Here is a 21,672-nt window from a genome sequence, read left to right on the forward strand (position 1 = left end):
AAGAGACCGAGAAGTATGTTTTTGCTTTGATCCTACATGTGGAGTGTTCCCTACTACAAATGCCTTTTAATTTAGAAACATTGTTGAAAAGTCTGTTTGAAAGTACATGAAAATATAATATGTAAATAAGTTCTAATTAGTTATTTCAATTAATTATTTTTTGTCTCTGCTTTGCAGCTCTATTTTTCTCCTCATAATGTCGCTTGTCAGAGTCCAGCTTTGGCCTCCTCCAAAAAATGTGTTTTTCTAACAGTCATTATTAAGAAAACACATTTTTCCCCTTCTGGTTGAAAACCTCACAATGATTAAGTAAAATCCCAGGTTGTGTATCTTTATGGGGAATTGTTTCAGGCAGTTTTAGTCCATGATTTGCTAGTAGGATATTAAAGAAAGAAATCTTGCAGTTAATTGAAAGAACGGGTGTCTCCTTCTTCAAATAAATGGTATGTGTTGTTTTTTAGAAAATGAATCTATACCAGGCCACTGACTGGCCTCTAATCTTCTTTCCTGACCATCCTATGTTCTTTCAATGACAAATACATTGGATTTGGAGATTAAAAGTTTTAATTCTTTCTAAGTCAAATAAGATGCTTCTCAGCGGGGGCAGTGAATGCTCTGGAAAAAAATGCTGGTAAAATGAATTGTTGTTTCTACACAGTAAATTTTTGAAAATTGACTAAGAACTTGAAGTGTTGATTTTGGAAGCCTAGAAATTAAACTGTGTGACCAATTACGAACTTTTCACTAAGCAGTCTGCCCACCTGCTGCACTTTACTTAAATAGAATGAGAATTTTAGAGCTTGGAGGGACCTTTGGAGTCACCTAGAAATCAGGGAACAATCCTCAGCTTATACCCACCACAGTCCCTGGTCGTGGTTGGATGGGTAGAAATGCAGGTTCCTGGGCCCTACCCCAGGTTTACAGAATCAAAATCTCTGGGCCCAGGTTGGAGGTGGGGGAGGACTACATTTTTCACAAACATCTCCAGAAAATTCTGATGCTCACTGAATTTGGCAAACCACTGATTTAGGCTAACTCCTTTATTTTGAGGTGAGGAAAGCAGGACTAGGGAGTTTGATGGGTCAGGCTCACCATGTTCCTTAGGAAAGAGCAAGCTTCCTGACTCTAGGCTTGTGCTTGTCTATACACCATGTATCCAAAACACTCCTAAGAATGGGGATAGGCTGAAACCTTCTGGGTCATTAGGAGCTATCAAGCTTTAAAACAAAAAAAAGGTTTAGTGAGCAAAATCAAGTTTATTTGGGAATAGGAGAAGAATTGCAATTCGGGACATGCAAACTGCTGTGAACCACAGGCAGGTCCGGAGAACAAAGGAGAGGAGCAGTTCTATTACAGAGGAAAAGGGGAAGTTGGAAGGAGCTGTTCTGAAGGAAAGTTCATTGGAGGACTGTGAGTATTCAGGGTTGTGGCAGCTTCTCATTGGCTAGGTTGTTGCTGGGCAAGGAGAAAATCTTCCTTCTTCGTGCTAGGCTATGTAAAGAAAGCTGCCACAAGTGGAATGTGCCTGCGACCTCCCCTTTCAGGGCTTCCTGCCTCCGTTTTGGATGAGGTTTTCCTTTTATTCAGTTTCGTAGGGCGATTTCAGCATCAAGAATAGGAGAGCATGGTCCTAAATAAGTTATAAAGGTAAAGACACCAAGGACTAGACGTATGAGTTTGTGTGCTGCTGCTTCTGTCTCAACTAAAATGGGCATAAGAGGCCGGGCGGCGAGCGGGGCGTCGTGGGGCCCGCACTCCTGGACTGTGACGCGTAGGCTGGGCGGCAAGTGGGCGCTGAGGCTGCAGCTTGTGGCTTCCTGGCTCCCGGAGGTCATGGCCCGGCGTCTTGGGGGCTCCCATCCCCTCCAGGTTCTGATACCCGGTTTGCAATTACATTGAACAACAAGGATGCCCTAAATGGAGATGAAGAGACCTTGGCTTCATATGGGATTATTTCTGGGGACTTGATATGTTTGATTCTTGAAGGTGCCTTTGCAGCACCTAACTTACCTTCATCCACAGATTCAGAGCATTCCTCGCTCCAGAATAATGACCAACCCTCTTTGGCCGCCAGCTCCAGTCAGTCCAGCATGCAGGATGAACAACTGCGTGATTCATTCCAAGGACAGGCAGCCCAATCTGATGTCTGGAATGATGGCAGTGGGTCAGGGCCTAGTCAAAATTTTGAAGCTGAAGTCAATTCCAGATGCTGTGGTTATGGAAGAGGGCACAGGTTTCTATCCCTCAGAACCAATGCTCTGCAGCAAATCGGTGGAAGGGCGAGTGCCACATTCATCAGAGACCCTGTATCAGTCAGCTGACTGTTCTAACCCCAGGGATGCCCTGATAGTATCCATACACCTCCTCGTGTTGGAGTCGGGTTACATACCTCAGGGGACTGAAGCCAAAGCTGTGTCCATGCTGGAGAACTGGAGGTCAGGGGGCGCGTATAAGCTGCAGTACACACATCCTGTCTGCGAGGGTGGCTCTGCTGCTGTCACCTGTGTGCCTTTGGGAAACCTCATCGTCATAAATGCTACACTAAAAATCAAGAATGAGATGAGAAGTGTGAAAAGACTGCAGCTGCTGCCAGAATCTTTTATTTGCAAAGAGGAATCAGGGGAAAATGTAGCCAAGACATACAAAGATCTTCAGAAGCTCTCTCGCCTCTTCAAGGACCAGCTGGTATATCCTCTTCTGGCTTTTACCCGACAAGCACTGAAGCTAACAGATGTAGCTGGGTTGGTAGTCCTCCCATTGGAGCTGAAACTGCAGATCTTCCAACTTTGGGTTGTTCGTTCTGTCCTGTCTTTGTCTGCAGTTTGTCATGACCTCTATATTGCTTCAAATGACCAACTTCTGTGGAGGTGTTTATATCTGCGGGATTTTCGAGATGGTACTGTCAGAGGTCGAGACACAGATTGGAAAGAACTGTACAAGAAGAGGCACAAACAAAGAAAAGAAGCTCAGAGAGGGCGGCATGTGATGTTCCTGCCATCGTCACCCCACCCCATTCCATTCTACCCCAACCCCTTGCACCCCAGGCCTTTTCCTCCCAGTTCTCTCCTTCCTCCAGGAATTATTGGTGGTGAATATGATGAAAGACTAACCCTTCCTTATGTTGGGGATCCAATGAATTCACTCATCCCTGAGCCTGGGGAGACACCCAGACAGTTCCCTCCACTCAGACCATGTTTTGACCCAATCGGCCCCCTTCCAGGACCTAACCCCATCTTGCCAGGGTGAGGTGGCCCCAATGACACATTTCCCTTAAGACCTAGCAGGGGTTGGCCAGCTGACAACTGGCTACCATTCATGTGACTGGTTTGTAATCTCACTCCGGAGCTTGTTTTGGTTTTGCTTTTTTTAAAACTATAGATGTCATCTTGTTGGGGTGCTATCTCTAGTGTTTTCTGATTGTGGTGGTGAGAAATGCACTCACAGAAGCCTTTTGGTAGGTATATTTAAAGCTCCAGGGGTGGTATGGCCCAAAGGTTACTGCATGACAGGGTTGGCCTTGGGAATAGTTGGTTCCTGACATCCCCTCTCTGAATTACCCTCTAGAATGAAGGTTAGACATTGATAACGTTCTGCACCAGAATAAAAAAAAAATTGTGTGAAAAAAAATAAAATAAAATGGGCATGAACCCCAGCCATGTTCTCTCAGCCTTTCTCTCTTTTATGAGCCTGGAGACCTGTGCAAAGTAGTAAGGATGTTTAGCTTATTTAGTTGGACCCTCACCATGTTAGGCTTTGGGCCTGTGTGCCCGGTTGATATACACATTTGTAGGCTATATGCTTTCTTAAAATGCACATTTGTGGGGGTGGGATAGGGATGGGGGGAGAGAGATGCAAGAGGGAGGGGATATGGGGATATACGTATATGTACAGCAGATTCACTTTGTTATACAGCAGAAACTAACACACCATTGTAAAGCGGTTATACTCCAATGAAGATGTTAAAAAAAATGTACATTTGTGTATTTTAATATTGCCTATGTATGCTGCATCTAGGAGATTATAATAAAGTCATTAAAAGTTACAGAATAATAAACCCAGTAGGACCTACTAAAGCATATGTAAACATTCAGCAAATGCTTACTGTTTATTATATCCAAAATGCAAAAAAGCAGAAAACTAAAATAAATTAATTTTTGCAGTGTTTTATGGTGAGAGTTTCAGCTATAATGATGATCCTGAATTTCTATAAGGTCACGCTCATTTTCTGAATCATTAGGGGAGACTGAATTCTATTCATTGTCACTTCAGTGTTAAGTCAGTTTCATTGTCCACTAAATTTTGGAAACAGTGTCGCAGTGTCTAAAATGTGTCAAGTTCTACTCAACTCTGTTTCACAGTCCATCTATGAACGTGTCTAATGTGTAATTCTTAGAAGGGGCAACATATTTGCACAGGGATATTCACCAAAGTAGGCTGTTTTCAAGAGGCAGGTGACCAGGTTAGGAGGATCAATTCCAGAATAGCTCTGGGAAGTTAAAATCTCTTTATATGCCTGAGGGTGTTTATGTGCCAGATAATATTCAGTTTATCGTCTCTTCAACATAAACATTTATTGCTGGTCTCTCATATGTAAAGCGCTACAGTAAGTGCTAAGGATAAAAAATACATATGAGCAGTTTGTCGTGTGGTCAGGGTTGTACAAGCACGTCAGAAAGCGCAGTGTTTAAGGGGGCGCACACGCTACATGCCGCATAAGCAGCGTGGTCAGTGGGCACAGTACATGGCGTTCCAGTGTTCATAACCTAGAGATCGTGACAGCACCTCCCACGCCCCACAGAAGCAGCAGGTGGGTTTGGTTCTTCCTTATCCTTCACATGTATCTCAATCCTCAGCCAATCTGAGAAACAGGAGCTTGTTAGGGTTTTGTTGCTACTCAACAGTAAAGAAATAGCTATCCCAGGAAGAAAGGGTATTAAGCTCTGGAAGCGTAATTCCGAAATATTTACTCCCCATCCGTCTTTCAATACCTCTAGTGTCTAAAAACAATAGGATCTAATTCTCTTTCTGGAGGGTACCCTGTGAAACTGCTGGATGCCTGATAACATTTTATTTGTGATGGAAGTGAAAGCTCTAGGAATTTTATGATGCTTTCATTCATGGATTCATGGGCATAAGTATCTTCTTAGGCTGGCAGTTTGTTAAATAAACATGTTTGAGCTCCTTCTAATGGAAGTGGGCTGCAGCACCGGTTACATTATTATTACTATGATTATTAAGAGTTATCTATTTTGTACCCATATTACAAAATAGGCTTAATGCGAGATTTCTTTGATCAATACAGGTCTTGGTACCCAACCATGAAATGGGCCACGAGGGAGGATTTCTAAAATGAAAGCAGTGGATGAGAAATGTCAGAAAAATGATGTTGTTTGTTTAATCCTAATTATCTGTTCTGAATGTTGTCGTTTGGGTTGATTATGACAGAATTTCTGTTGTCAGTAGAATGTAGTTCCTCCTAGCTAAAGGAAAATAATGGCTTGTTTTTGGCAGGGCCATGATTATTAACAGGTCCCCTGACAGTACCAGGACAGTCCTGACAGAATCATGGACTTCCTGGAACATGAAAAGGGCCTTGGCAATCACTTGCAGGCCATCAGTGATGGGCAGGATTTGGCAAAGTAGAGATCAGAGAAGAGGGCGTCATGAAAGGAGAAATAAATTGTGCCAAGATATGGAGGGTAGAGTAAGCACACTGTTTATTTGGGGAACAGTGAGGAGAGTCCTCTAACTGTAGCAAAGAGGTTCTGTTCCCTTTGGAGAGTTGTAGGAGTAGGTGGTTGGAAAGGAGAGATGGGGACCAATCAAAGGACGCATTCCTTTCATTGATTTTTTTTTTTTTTTTTTTGCGGTACGCTGGCCTCTCCCGTTGCGGAGCACAGGCTCCGGACGCGCAGGCTCAGCGGCCATGGCTCACGGGCCCAGCCGCTTCGCAGCATGTGGGATCTTCCCGGACCGGGGCATGAACCCGTGTCCCCTGCATTGGCAAGTGGACTCTCAACCACTGCGCCACCAGGGAAGCCCCCTTTCATTGATTTTTGTCAGCCAAGGAAGCCTACACGTCAGGTTTTAGGATCATTTTAAAATCAGACAAGCTTAGAGTCAAACCCAAACGCCATCTCTTACTGGCTGGGTGACCTCAAGACAAAATGCTTAACCCGGCTAAAACCTTAGTTTATTCATCTGTAAAACAGAGCTCATAATATCTTCCTCATAGAGATGCTGCATGGGTTAAGTAAGAACCTGTATGAGTAGCCCCCAGCCAATTGCCTGGTGCAGTAGGGTTTCTGAGGAGGAAGCCAGGAGATGAAAGGGGGTTGGTTATAGAGAGACTGGTCTCTGGCCGCTGCACGCAGAAGAGGTGGAATCAGAAGAGACCAGAAACAGTACCAGTGTCAGCAATCCCTGAGGAGGCGAAGGGGTGAGAGCTGCCAGGCTAGGAAAGAGGGGACGTGTCTGTACACGTATTCTCTGCAATTTCTTTCCTATCATAGACTTTTGTTTCACTTGAGGATTGTGTAACTTCGTTCTGTGGTGTTAGAAGTACAACAATCACCGACTCTTTCTTTTGCCCTGAACAGGATGCCAGCGATCCATAGGCCTTTCCAATGGGAAAGCCAAGGTGTGCAATTACAGCGGGTGGTATTACTGCAGCAGCTGCCACGTGGACGACAGTTTTCTCATCCCGGCCCGCATAGTCCACAACTGGGATACTTCAAAATATAAGGTAGGTACCGAAACTGGGTTCACTTCATAATAGCGATTTGGGTATTTACATGTTGTCATGTGGATTCTAAAGCTAATGAGATAAGAATTTGAGGCAGACCTGATTAAGTAGTCTCATAAAAGCTACAACTTCATGCTCTTTTCCCACTCTATACTTTCTTTTTTTTTTTTTTAATTAATTTATTTTTGGCTGCATTGGGTCTTCATTGCTACGTGTGGCTTTCTCTAGTTGCGGCGAGCGGGGGCTACTCTTCGTTGCAGGTGCGCAGGCTTCTCACTGCAGTGGCTTCTCTTATTGCAGAGCATGGGCTGTAGGTGCACGGGTTTCAGTAGTTGTGGCACATGGGCTCAGTAGTTGTGGCTTGTGGGCTCTAGAGCGCAGGCTCGGTAGTTGTGGCGCACAGACTTAGTTGCTCCGCAGCATGTGGGATCTTCCCAGACCAGGGATTGAACCCATGTCCCCTGCATTGGCAGGCAGATTCTTAGCCACTGCACCACCAGGGAAGCCATTGTGTTATTTCCCTCCCTTCTATGGTTTTAACTACCAGGGCTCATATGCTGATGATTCCTACATTTATCTCCAGCTCTGGTTTTGCTACTGAAAGTGAGATCTGTGGATTTAATGGATTTAACTGCCTGATAGCATTTATCTCAACTGTAGTTTTCAACCTAGTAGTCCTCAAGACACGTGAACCAGTTAGCTCCATTGCACAGCATTTCCACCCTTGCATAAACGAGGTAATAGACTTTGGCAAGTCGAAGAATCTAACCCCCACTGGAGTTGTACTCTAGGCTTAGGATTTTTTTCCGGTCCTGGTCCTACCACCCAATAGAGAATTCTGTTATCTCATCGGACTAGAAGCTTTCCTGATCCTTCTGCCAGAATATCATCACGTCTGCCTTGAACGAACCTTCCATGCAAGGTGCTTCGTACAAAAACAGGCTGTATGATGGTTTTTATACCTCCTTGCTGATAGATGTCTTAGACTTCCTTTCATTGTAACTGTAAATCACTCGGGAGCAAGGTAGGCACGGAAGGAACCTGTAGCTCTCACCTACCTGTAATCTTTGAAGTCTAAAATGAACACGACAGTTGTGAGTGGCCAGTTGTCTTGGATCCTTTTCTACATCCCTGGGCAGCTCTGCCTCCTGTTCTACCCAATAATCATCCACATCTTCACTGTCTTCAAGATGCCTCATCCCAGGCCTTCTCAGCATATGACCTTGCCTCCTACTTCAAGGAGAAAATTGAAGCTACGAGATTTGAATACGAATACCTACAACTCTGTCTACATTTGTACCTATCCTTACTGCTTCCAGTCCTGTGTTGGGAAGAAGAAGAGCCTTTTCTCTTGTTTAGAGATCGTCCTTCCACATGTGCTCCAGATGTTTTTACCCATTCGGGAATCCCTGCTGTTTGTTCCAGAGCTGAGAAAGGCATGTCCTCCTTGGTGGAAGCTCTGATCTCCCCACCTTCCCCATTTGTGCTTTGCTGGTTCTCCCTGTGCCACCATCACGCATGCGTGGGTTTCTAGAATTGCACTTATTGCAGGGGTTAACAGCAGGAGCTTGTTGTTCACCAGGCCTTTGTTCAAATCCTCCCTCCATCTCTAATTAGGTGCTTGATTGGTTAGGGCAAATGACTTGAACTTCTGTGAGTCTCCATTTCGTAATCTGTAAAATGAACCCAGACTACCTGGGTTCAAATTTTAGCTTTGTCATTTACTAGCTGTCTAGTCTGGGCAAGTTGTTTAGTCTCTTTGTTTCAGTCTCCTCATCTGTACAATGAGGACAATAATAACTCATAAGGTTACCCATGGTTAGATGGGCTCATGCATGCGAACAAAGTACCTCGCGCACATAATGTGTGCAAATAATCATTTGTTCTTACTACACTTCATGTATTTACCTAAAAGAGTTGTGTGGATTGGGATAATATAAGAAAAGCACTCTTGGACTGATTGTGCTAAGTACTTCAAGAATGGAATGAAGTGATTATTTTCATGATCCTCACATTTATATACCAGCCGGCTGCTTATCTGTCTTCTCACTAAAGGTGAGCTTCCTGGGTGCTGGGGACCTGCCTTAGCACAGTTTCTGGTGCGTAGCAGGTAAGCAGAGCTGTATAGTGAAGCCGGTCCTGTGGGTGCCTCAAACTCAGTACGCCCCAAACTGGCTTCCTCACCCTCACCAGCGGTCTCCCACCCCTCCCTCACTGCACGTGGCTCTACCAGTCCCACCGCCAGTGCTGGGAGACACCCTGGACTCTTCCCTCTGCCACACCGGCCCTGCCTAATCAGTTCGCAGAGATCCATAGCTGACTTGGAACTCCGAAGCCCTGCACCCCACTGCACACGCAGCGCCACCACACAATCCCAACCCTCAGCATCACTCACGGGAAAGAATGTAGTCGCCTCCCAGCTGTGCTTCCTGCCTTCAGGTCTTGCCCAGCAGTATTTCAGAAAAGTCCCATTTGCCCCAACATTATTCCCAAGAAGTCCCATTCTCACCTTGGGTAAATGTTATACCCTCTCTTAGTCTCTGTTTCTTCACATTTAGAATGGAGGTAATAGCAGCGATAGTGCCTACTTCACAAGGTCGCTGTTTGCTTAAATGAATAATTCACAGAAAGCACCTAGTGCAGTGTCTGGAATGTAATAAGTGCTCAATTAATGTCAGCTTTTTCTGACTGATCGTAAGATAAATCCAAATCTCTTAGCCTGACAAAAGACTGTTTGTGATCTCTAGTCCTAGTCTTTCTAGCCCTTTTATCCACTCCCTCCCCGCGCCCATGAGTCTCTTCAGGATGATCGCACTCCTTCCCATTGCCCAGTCCCGCCAGGCTATTTCACACCTCTTGTCTTCCTCTTGCCCTCATTCAAATCCTAAACCCAGCTTAAACCTCATTTCCTTTCCTCATTTTTTTCCTTCCCCTCAGCCAGTTATCATTCTCTCCTCTGCGTCTTGTACTTGACACTCTGAATATAGGCTATAAATATATTTGCCATGTGTGTATTAGATAAAAACTTAGAGGGAAAGAACACTAGCTGAGTTTGAACAGTTTAGATTAATCTATTTGGAGCAGGACTTTGACAGCTGAGAGGTGTGTAGAAAGCAAGTGAGTGAGGCAGCCCCAGCCCTGGGATCGTTGAGGGCTTAGGCCAGTGGCACCTGCCCACAGAATATGTGCCCATCAGTGGAGCTAAAGCAGAAAAGGTGGCACTGAATGAGGAAAGTGAAAAACTCAGGAATGGTTTATGAAGCCATGAAATGGAGGAGATTCAGTTCTGTTTGTAGTGATGGCTGAAGGCCACTCAAACCATCAATCTAGCCATCACTGCTGCTTGTAGTCTTTCTATAAAGCAGATATTTTGGGGGTGGTGGTCATTCAAGTGACAAGGTTTGATTTTGAGAGGATAGGTAAGTAATAGGGATATTACGTACCCTCACTTCATCCATGAGGAAAATGTCCTTTGTCAGACCATTCCCTCCCTGGATCTCAGTGGAGCAGGGAAGATTTTAAAGCAAGAACAGAGCTGGTCAATTTTATCTGGATCATCTCTCACTGGCATTAAGTAACTATATTCCATTTAGTCCAGTGTCTGTCTGTCTTTGCTCAGATGCCAGGATTTAACTTAATGTTCCTAATTGTGAGGATCAATTCAGACCTATCAGTTTCCAAGACCAGACATCGTTCTGTTAGATCTGCCTGCTCTCCTTAATTGCAAGTACGTGACTGGCTTGAATATCCATTTAAAGAGTGAAAAAATGGTTTTGCGGAGCAGAATGAAATCTGTCATCTTAAGCGTTTCCTTGTCTGCCCTCCAGAGTAATAATAATCCTAATTACTTTTAAAGCAGGATTTCGTCTGTTTTCCAGTGTACATCCTGCGGATTGAATTGAGCCCCAGGATTACCTAGCAGCTAAACCCTAACCTCCAATTTTATAGCCATTTTCTAATGAAATTCTCTTTGAAGATAACTTTCCCTCTACCACCACCACCCCAATTCAAAAATACCAAGCATGACAAAGAGGCGGTAAGGAACTCAAACTTAGCCTGAACTCTTCCTAAATTGTGCTTTTAAAAAATATTTTTGTATCCTAGCCTGAATATTCACATTCCATTTAGCTAGGGGTTTTCCATGTTACATAAGCCATTTCCTATCTCTTCATCTTGAGAGGCATTCAAGGAAAGCTCTATTGCCCTTGCAGAGCTGGAGAGTAGCTCGCTGATGGGAAAAACCACTTGTTCAGAGTCATTTGGAGATTTTGAGAACAAATTGTAATTAAAGTTAAGATTTCCTGATTCCTTCTCTGTTAGCCCTCAGTGCCTGTTTTAATAAGACCAAGAAGTATTATGGTTGGAATTGATCTTATTAAAACTTTTGCCATGATTTTTCATAATAGATGATGGGAAAAAATAGTGGAAGGAAACATTATACCAAAGCAAACAGTGGTTATTTTACTGTGGTAAGAGTATGGGTGATTTTTTTTTCTCTCTCCTAATGTTTATTCTCCAAACTTTCAGTAATGTGATTACATTATTTTTATTATTTTATAAATTTTAACTGTCACGTAGCTCCGTGACAGTTTCCTACTTCAGAAAATATGTACTAGAAATTAACCTTTTTTTGATGCCTCAGAATTATAATTATAAATATGAGTGTTCTACCTCGTGATCCATAGCTTCAATGTGGTTTAATATGGTATATGGGAGGCTATTTTTTCTGTAAGGAAATTGCCTTGTACCGCTATACTTTTATTCTTCTTTTTTTGAATATAATATACTTTCACATTTCGAGGTTCAAAAATACAAAGGACACGTACACATAGATAATCTCCCTCCCTCCTCTTCCTCTCACCCACAGGCAACCAAATTACTCCTTCCAGAAATATTTTACATGCGTGTGTTTTACACAGAAATGTCAATTGGCAATACAGTATACATGCTGCCCTTAGAAAATATTCCATTCAGATCATAAAACTCTTCCTTGGGCTTTTTTAAACAGCCATTCCATATATATATTTTTTAATTAATTTAATTTAATTTAATTTATTTATTTTTGGCTGCTTTGGGTCTTCGTTGCTGCGCACAGGCTTTTCTCCGGTTGCAGCGAGCGGGGGCCACTCCTCGCTGCGGTGGCGGGCCTCCCACTGTGGTGGTGTCTCCTGTTGCGGAGCACGGGCTCTAGGCTCGCGGGCTTCAGCAGTTGTGCAGTACGCGGGCTTAGTTGCTCCATGGCATGTGGGATCTTCCCGGACCAGGGCTCGAACCCGTGTCCCCTGCATCGGCAGGCAGACTCTCAACCACTGCGCCACCAGGGAAGCCCCCAGCCATTCCATATTACATCATGAATTTAACACACACACCCACACCCCAGTTTATCCAACTTGTCCTTGTTTTGATGGACATTAAGGTTTTTCTAGTCTTTCTATTATAGACAGTGATTCAGTGAATAACTTTATACATCATTTTGAATGTAAGTTTTTCACTTACGAGTGAGACTATCTGTAGGTAACTTCCTAGATGTAGGTATGTACACCTGTGAGTTTGATGGATGTTGCCAAATTGCTTTCTGTCGAGGTTGTATTCTATACTTTTACCATATCTCTTCTTGCAGGTGCCTTTCTTCCCTTAGTACCAGGATGTCAGCTGTCACCTCTCTTGTCACTGTGCTGCCTCTAGCTGTCCTTCCCCTTTTCTACTTTATTAATTCTAAATATGTTGTGAACTTAGAAACAAATAATCAAACTGTTAGAAGTGTGTGGGTCAGAGTCAGGGCCAGAGCATTGTAAAGTACTCATTCATCTGTTCAGCAAGTGTTTATTGAACACTTACTGTGCTCACCGGGGACATAGCCTCTGTGTCGTGAATTTCTCGTGAGGAGAAAGACAGTAAACAAATATACAAATAAGTGACTTCTAGATAAATGAAGTGTTATTAGACTTTAGTTTTTGTTTTAAAGACCCACACACCAGTGTACTGCCTCCTTAAATTACGGGTTCATCTCCACTGGTAGCACACTTGTTTTCTATCTGACTGGGGCGGAGGGAAGGACAGAACACGGACAGGGATCTCCTCTTTTAAAGAGTGACAAACAGATAGTTTTTGGTAGAGTTATTAAAAAAATAAAAGGAACTGTGAACGTAAACAATGCTAAAAAGCACGGAGCAGTGTATCTTGACATCTGAGTTTTGGCTTGAGTTCTGCCACGAGATGACCACAGATAAGTCATTTAAGTTCTCTGGACTCAATTTTCTCTTCTATTAAGTATAGGTAATGGTAGCGAAAAATGTCCCTTCCTCCGGTTGGCGAGTGGGACCTAGGCTGACTTTCATCTCCTACTGCCCCCTCCATACAGCCTGCATGACATTAACCAGCTGCCCTGTCTGTAGTCAGATTGGTTGGGAAGTGGCTGGGTTAAGCAGGTTTTCTCTAGTACTCCATGTCCCAGGGCTTTAATATGCTAACACGCTGCACTTTGAAACACCAAGAGAAGAATGTAGCATGTGGCCCTCAGAACATCTTTTCTTTGTGACTGGTATTCCTTGCCACACAGGTTGAGAAAAAACTGAACTAGATTATCTGTACCCGTTCTTGTTATTCTGAGATTATGTTCTTTTCTGTTTTATTCGGATACATTTTCCTCCTTTAACAAAAGCTAAAGTCCTCACCACCGCCACATCCTCCTCCTCTGCAAATTGCTGTCTGTGGTCACCACATTGCCTCTGCCCCATTGCTTTATTACCCAGGGCTCTTTTTGTGGGGGAACATAGCAGGACACTGTTCCAGAACCTCTCAGAATTACATAAACCTGAACATTTGAGAATTTTGTTTTTCAGAGGTAGCTGTCACCAGCATAACAAAAGATGTATTATGTTGAAATCTATACCAACGATGCTTAATGTTAATATCAAATGACAACATGCTTATTTATAAATACATATGTGTATCTAGGAGATTTGTCATTACTAGTTTGTGGAAAATTATAACCTGATTGTGCCTTTTCTCCAACTCCTCCTGAGTGTGAGATGGGGAGGAGACCTGTTTCTACCTGGACCTCTTCCTCCTCAACTCTCTTGAATCATGTTTACGGCAGGGCTGTGGAGAGAGAACCAGTTCACAAACTGCAACACAACCACAGTCAGAGACTGGAGTTCTTATAGCTTAAAGTATTCTAAGTTAAAAGACCTATGGATAGGTACTAATACTAATATCATTAGGTAATACTAATATCATTAATAAATATTAAATATTATTTAGTAAAATACTAACAGGCCAATAGGTTGGAAAAGTGAACTGTCAACCCTGTAAAAATTGCTTCTGATGTGAGTGGAGTAGGATCATGAAAAAGAATGCCAACTTAAACCGTTCACTTTTTTAAAGGAAAGAATAGTGGGCTTATCCATCTGCACTTATGAGCTGAGTTTTCATATCAGAAACAGCACTCAGGCTTTTGATGTTCTTCATAATTTGGTAGGCAAAAAGTAGGACAGTAGCTCTTGGCTTTTAGGTAGAATGTTATTTGGTGTTCACATATAACTCATGAAATATTTCTATTAATAAGAAAGAAACTTGCTGTCACATAAACTTTGTTACAAGAATATCATTGGCTTCCTTCCTTAAGTAACTATATTTTTTAAAAAGCTTTTTGATTACAGTTGAGTTTGAAGGTAGAATGCTCATGTCAGTATGGAGGGTGGTTTTGAACTTAGGACACTGTATCCCCACTCATTTCCTATTTTACAAAAATAGCGTTTCATGCCAAATTTTGAGTTCTCTCAAAAATTCCCTCACCGATGTAAGTGGTCGTTTCTCAAAAAATGAGCATGTGCCTTGCTGCCAAAAACGGCTCAACATGGCAGGAATTTATTTGTTCACATACTCAGGCAGCCAAGGTCACAATATGCTCTGTGTTCTTAACACTGGCTAATAACTTTGTGAAACAGTGCCTTAGACCTTATTGAAACTAGCTCTGTTTTTGTTTTTAGTAATTTCAGTGTATGAATGCTGATGTCAGTAGCTGCCATCCCATTTGTCTCACTGCTTTTACTGTCTCTGTAAAAGACTTTTTTTTTTTTTCCATTTGGGCTTAAGTACCACCTGAAGAGAGAAGCCTTTTAAGGCCTGGGAGACTGGCCAGTGCCCTTTGTCCTTCTGTTCACCTACTAAAAGGTAGCATTGTTAACCTAATTCAGCGGGGCCCTGGCTCAGTATAAACACTGCTCAATAGAGCCAGAAAGACTAATTGAATTGTACAATACATCACTCTTCAGCAATAGTTTCAAGTGGATTGTACTTCATTTTCCAGAACACCGTCCATTTTTTCCCCTCATTTAAGATTTTTAAAGATAGCAAATATTTAACCACGATAAACAAAATATTTAAACCCAATTCTGTCTTTCCCCGCTGAACTGTGAGCTACATGAGGACAGGGCCCTGCCTGTTGTGGTCTCCACTGAGCGCCAGATGCCTGCTATAGTGTCTGCCATGTATGTACCTGCATCTGTAGTCCTCAAAATGAGGCATTATTTAGCCCTGTCAACTGTTATTTCCAGTCTGGTTCAAGAGTCAAAGGTTTTGGCTAATTCGAGGTGCCTCTTTGTGAGCTGGATTTGCAGAGACTGTGAACGTCACTAACTCTAACTCTTTAACTTTGCAGGATCCCAAAGGATCATACAGCAGAACAGGCACCTCAAAAATAATTGCTTATAAGGGGAAAAAATAACTTTTATTAGGGGAAAAAAATGATGCTTTTTTTTTTTGCATCTCTATAAGAACATAGACTTTTGTATGAGCTTTACAATATAGAAAATAATACTGAATTTCATAAACATGTGTTTTTACTCAACATACAACAGGCATACATTTCGTTATCACATGTACATATTGATAGATTTTGTGGTTGTATCTGCTTGTTGTACTCTCCTCTGTCCCATCCTTACCCACCAAGTGAATTTCTATCTATCTTTCTAGACCTTGAGCCAGTGTCACCTGCTTTGCCAGGCCCCCCCGGGCTCCTAGCTCCCTTCTCCCCAGCACGGTTGATGTCTCCCTCCTTTAAGCTCCCCGTGGACCTCGTCCATATTCCTTTTGTGGCAGATGACAGGCTACGTGCTACATGTATTTTTTGTTTTAATTATTTGTCTATTATATCCAACAGTGAATTTCATGAGGGTAGGGACTGTATCCTGTTTATCTTCATCAATATTCTTCTAGCCTAGAGTGTGGAACAGTGGATTTTCCGTTTTTTTAATAAGCAAAATTGTTTGTTTTGTTTATGTTGAATTCCAGTCTTACTCCCAGTACTAGAGAGGTTTTGGTGGAAACTTTGTGGAGAGGTCCACGTCCTCAGTATCAGTGAGTTGGTATGTAAAGATTCCCCCAAACTACCTACGGGTTATGCATTATTTAAGCTACTCCCTCTGTATCTCAGATGTGTTTCTTCTATTTATTTCTTTGGATGACAATGACATTTTAAAATCAACTTTCATACTCTTGATGATTACTACCAGAAGTGGATATAGAGTTGGATGGATCTATTGGCCAAAGTCAGCCTAAGCTCAGAGCTGTTCTAATAAGAGCAACTCTTTTCTGCTTACGAAAATGTGTGTTTGAGCCTATTTTTTATGCACACTGTTCTGCACATAATATCCTTTTTTCCCCTTTTTTGGGAGAGATCCTTTTGAATTTTGTAGTATGTGCGTGGTTTACCTATCTTTTTAAAGTGGCTACTTTATAAAAAGTGTTCTAGACTATATATACATATATGTGCACATAGTTTTAGTTTTTAAAGTCAGCATTGTTGTTAAGAGTATTAATGGTGCTTTGCGACCATCTAGAGGGCTGGGAGAGGGAGGGTGGGAGGGAGACGCAAGAGGGAGGGGATATGGGGATATATGTATGCCTATAGCTGATTCCCTTTGTTATAAAGCAGAAACCAACACACCATTGTAAAGCAATTATACTCCAATAAAGATGTTAAAAAAAAGTCTTAATGAATTCTTTTTTTTTAATTTTTATTTTGAAATAATTATGGATTCACAGGAAGTTGCATAGATAATATAATACAGAGAGGTCCTGTGTATCTTTTACCTACTTTCCCCACTGGTTATATCTTAAGTACCTATAGTACAATTAAAAAAAAACAAACAAACAGGAAATTGACATTGGTATACTGGGTCTGTATAGTTCCGTGTCATTTTATCACGTGTAGGTTTGTGCAATCACATGATCAACATACAGAGTTAATGAATTGCTTTCAATGCCCAGGTTACTTTTACCAATTGCGTTTCTGGAAGAGAGAAAGAAAAGCCACACTTTATACTTAGTTACACTATGGGCTTTAAAATTTGGCTGTGTTCAGAAGATGATGTTATTTTGATATTTAAGCTGTGGTTCCTGGTTGGAGGAGGTGTGGAAAGCCGGGTAATTCGCCAGCGCTGATGGAGCAGTTTCTTTTGTAGGTGTCTAAGCAGGCCAAAGAGTTTCTGGAGTACGTGTACGAAGAGCCCCTGATCGACATCCAGCAGGAGAACCCCATGCTGTACGGGCACGCCGAGCCGCTGGCCACCGTGGTGCGCCTGCGGCAGCGGCTGAAATCACTGCGAGCCTATTTGTTCAGCTGCCGGGCAGCAGTGGCCGAGGATCTGCGCCGCAGGTAAGAGTCATAAATGTCAGACGGCGCCGGTTTGTTTTTCTTTTCCCGCCCCGGGAGGGTGGTTAGAGGATCTCCAAGGGCCTTTACAACGTGGAGTGTCTCGAATTCTGTGGCTCTCCCTCCGGGCTCATCTTTGGCTCTTTCCTCCGAGGGTCTCTATCCGGTTGAGCCAAGCACAAGGAAAATAATATCTCAGCGTAACTGAAGGCTTTTAACCCATGGATTCAGTTCCCACAATGGTGAAGACCTCTCTTTACCTGTAGTTTAACTTGAGATAATATTCATGGGAGTGTCTTCATTGATCACTTATGTAGTGTTTTATATTTCCCACAAGTTCAGTTCATATTATCATCAGGAAAAAATAAGCATGTTTGAAATATTTCATAACTTAAAAACATTTTTTCAATGGGAAATTAGTAGGTGGTTGTTCAAATCTTATTTTGCAGACAGAAGCGAACTTGGTAAATGATGCAGGCTGTAGAGCTGGAATTAAAATGCATTAAAAAACAACAACAAGCACAAAACATGAAAAGGCCCAGGATTCTGCCTTTTTTTGCTACCATTGACATAGGCTGCTTATCCATAGCTTGGTTATCTCAGAGTTTATGGAACATGCATGTCCATGCCAAGCTCAGATCCTCAACATAAAAGTGAAGTTAAAATGTGCCTGCTCTCATGAAATTCTTTCTTTTACAGTTAGGTTTTATTGGCATTTAAATTCTCACCCTTGGCATATATGAACTAGCTTATACTTGAAGTAATTGTTGATGGTGTTCATAAGTCCCTAAACATACCTTTTAATTTTTTTTTAATAGAAATTTAAAGGCATACATTAGTCATGATTTTTGGAGGCAAGCCTATGTGAATAAGAACCTTTGGAAAGTGATATCGTTTGCTATTTGAAATCCAATTAAAAGCCAAAGAAACTGACAAAACCCCAGGCATCTGAAGAGACATTTTGAAAAGAACTAAATGTAGATGGTAAGGGATACATAATATCTAGACAAGCTCTCATAAAATAATAATGAAAAGGCAGCTGCCATGAAGCAAAATACTTCTCAGTGGTAGTCATTCTATTACCTAGTTGTTTTTCAGAAAGCGCTAGAAAGTGGTCAGGATTTACTCTTGTAAAGTCTAGGCAAATCTTAATTTTAAAGATCAGGGCTTTGCCTGAAAGGCAATAAAATTATGTGTCTCAAACTAATTCACCAACTAAACTAGATACAAGATTTTTAACATTGAAAGTATGTTTGTTCTATTACTTTCACTACCTTTTGGCTTTGCTCAGAGCTGGTTTTTCCTGTGCCTATATTTTTAAATGATATTAAAATCTACACATGGGAATCATGTTAGATACCTTTATGATATAATGTTTTGCTTTGGTTAAATATGTCAGATCTGGGCACACATTTAGAAATTAAATAGCGGATCCTCTCTTCATATGGATGACTAAGAATACCTATGCTGTTCCAGCAGTTTGGTGGTTTACCACCATGTACTGCGCCTTATGGCCAGACCACCAGGAAAGGAATGGAAGTTCTAGAAAAAAAGCATTCCTAGGGCTGTGAGAATGAAAATAGTAGTCTTTTTTTCCTTTTCCTTCATTTCTCTTTCCCGGACTTGCTCATGACTGTTATGTAGTGTAGTGCCTGGCACAAGGTGGGTATTCAGTAACTACTGAATGGATGGATGGAAGGAGGGATGCGTGATAGATGGATGTCTGTTAGAGTGTCACTTTAGACCACTGAGCAGTGGCTAGTAGCCCAGTTTTGAGGAAGGAGTCATCTTCAAATTCTTCCTTTTCTTACTTCCCCGTGTCACTTAGCACAGTGTTTGACCTATCTGAATCTTTCAGAAATTGTTGAATGAATGAACAAATCAACTAAAGAACAAACCAAATCAGCCAAAAAAACATTTCTGTTTCTGGGTTAAGTCTCAAATCTTTCCTCTCCTATTCACTTCCAGTGCACTCCCCTGGTTCAGTCTCAGGACTATTACAGTATCCTTCTAACTTTCTGTCTCACTTGGGTTTCTTTCCTCTCCAGCTGAACCTTCGCATCAGACAAATTATTACAGCACAAGTATGGAATTAAAGATCTGCCCCAATCTAATCCAGTATATTGTTCTACACTCTCAAACACTGCACTTCAAATACAAATAATTATTTAACTCTTCCCTCAGTGCATTCTGTTGTGGGAATTAAATGGGTTTTTGCAAGTGAAGGGCTTACAGTAGTGCTTGTACATAGTAAACACTCTATAGATACCATTATTATTAATACTGCTTTCTTTTTTTTTTTTTACTTAATTAATTTTATTTTATTTTTGGCTGCGTTGGGTCTTTGTTGCCGCACACGGGCTCTCTCTAGTTGCAGTGCACGGGCTTCTCATTGCGGCGGCTTCTCTTGTTGCAGAGCACGGGCTCTAGGTGCACGGGCTTCAGCAGTTGCAGCATGTGAGCTCAGTAGATGTGGCACGTGGGCTCTAGAGCGCATGCTCAGTAGTTGTGGCGCACGGGCTTAGTTGCTCCACGGCATGTGGGATCTTCCTGGACCAGGGCTCGAACCCGTGTCCCCTGCATTGGCAGGCGGATTCTTAACCACTGCGCCACCTGGGAAGTCCTAGTACTGCTTTCTTATCCTAGGCTGTTCTTGTCTCTAGCTTTTAAAATCGTGGTTAAAAGATTCCCCTTAAAAGCTACCCCTGAGTCTCTGTCTACTGGAATCAGGCTCCTTCTGCTACTCACTGTATCAGGAGAGGGGTGAGCAAGAGGAAGTGGGTTGGAGGGCCAGCCGGGCCCAGGGCCTGCAGTTCCTGGGTACGTGGGATGCACTTATCTGAGCGTTTGTTGCATAAAAATAGGTGGAGCAGGGCTTCCCTGGTGGCGCAGTGGTTGAGAGTCCACCTGCCGATGCAGGGACACGGGTTCGTGCCCTGGTCCAGGAAGATCCTACATGCCGCGGAGCGGCTGGGCCCGTGAGCCATGGCCGCTGAGCCTGCGTGTCCAGAGCCTGTGCTCCCCCATGGGAGAGGCCACAACAGTGAGAGGCCCGCGTACCGCAAAAAAAAAGAAAAAAATAGGAGGCAGAGTCTCCCTAAGGCTCCCTAAGGGCAAAGAATGAGACAGTGATTCCTACAGAGCCCTAGAGGAGGTGATTGATTTTTTTTAATGTTATTTTAGTTTCTCTATACTTATATACTGTTAACATAATGTTTGGGGTTAGGTTACCATGCTCTCCAACCTGGCACAGAGAAAAGTATACCAGTAGCAAGCAGTACTCATAACTTTGGGGGGAGGTGGCGAGTTAGAGGGAGGCTAGAAATCATTTTGATTTATTTTGAAATATGACTGTTTAGTGAAATATGTCTAACAGATTTTTCTGGGGTGTCCATACTTCTTACAGCTGGGCCATGCTTACTAATTCTGCCTTTTTCAGTGTCTATAAAAATAACCATAGCTACAAAGGGGAACCATTGCCCACCTCACTTGCTAAAATTCCTGTCACCAGAAGCCATCTCTTGCCTATCAATCATCTTTCACTTTTATATGGAATCTGACTTTTTGAAAAGAAAATTAGCCAACAGTACTTTTAACGATGATAAGCGTGTTCCAAAACAATACTTAAGGTTCCCTTTGTTTCACCTGAGGGCACCATATCTAGAGTGGGGTGGTTTAAACAGTGAGAAGCACCTGCTGGGCACAACTAACCATACGTATCCTCGATAGAAGTTAAAAGAGGGAGGAGTTGATGAGCAACAGGGGAACAAAAATAGAGCAAGAGAATCCAGTTCTTATCTAGTCGTAAAAGGCATTCTCTCCCTGCCTGGTTTTTACCTCCATATAAAAGTTGTCATTAATCTCCAGCAAGTAGGCCCAACATGCTGAAGACCTGTCAGTGCCATATAAACAGGATAAAGCAAACTGTTAATATTGCTGTCATGAGGAAACTGGAAACAGACTGATTAATCGTATTGGCGCTCAACCGCCAGGGAGACAACTTCGGTCGTCGCCTTATTAGGGAAGTCACAGTTGGCTTTTAGGCCTATCATTACGATGACCGTCCGGTTTTTATCCTCACTGTTTTTGTTATTGTTGTTAAATGAACGCCTTGTTCTTGAACCCATACTGCAAATCTTGACTGGCAGGGGTGATTAGTTTAGAAAAAGTCAGTATCTTCCATGAAATCTAAAATGTTTATAGTGCCGACCGTTCACTGTTTCTGAGGACTCCCAGATGGCGAACGACCCTGCTGGATTGATTCAAGGCC

The 21,672-nt window shown here is 42.5% G+C and overlaps 2 protein-coding genes across 2 annotated transcripts in view; both read left to right on the plus strand.

Annotated features, from left to right (window-relative positions):
- The window catches only part of PLEKHM3 (pleckstrin homology domain containing M3), a gene marked incomplete at its 5' end in the record, with an annotated part of 161,202 nt that overhangs the window by 45,167 nt on the left and 94,363 nt on the right, over positions 1 to 21,672 (plus strand). Inside the window, 2 exons of the mRNA XM_079710120.1 lie at positions 6,600 to 6,745; positions 17,212 to 17,405. Of these exons, the coding sequence (XP_079566246.1) occupies positions 6,600 to 6,745; positions 17,212 to 17,405 (340 nt within the window). The remainder of the gene's footprint in view (positions 1 to 6,599; positions 6,746 to 17,211; positions 17,406 to 21,672) is intronic.
- Positions 2,098 to 3,246, plus strand: LOC307057390 (F-box only protein 7-like; the record flags this gene model as incomplete). Its single annotated transcript, XM_079710587.1, has 1 exon — positions 2,098 to 3,246. One exon carries the CDS (start codon positions 2,098 to 2,100, stop codon positions 3,244 to 3,246), a length of 1,149 nt encoding a protein of 382 aa, XP_079566713.1.

The sequence above is a fragment of the Hyperoodon ampullatus genome (assembly GCF_949752795.1).
Source record: "Hyperoodon ampullatus genome assembly, chromosome: 8".
NCBI classification, from domain to species: Eukaryota; Metazoa; Chordata; class Mammalia; order Artiodactyla; family Ziphiidae; genus Hyperoodon; species Hyperoodon ampullatus.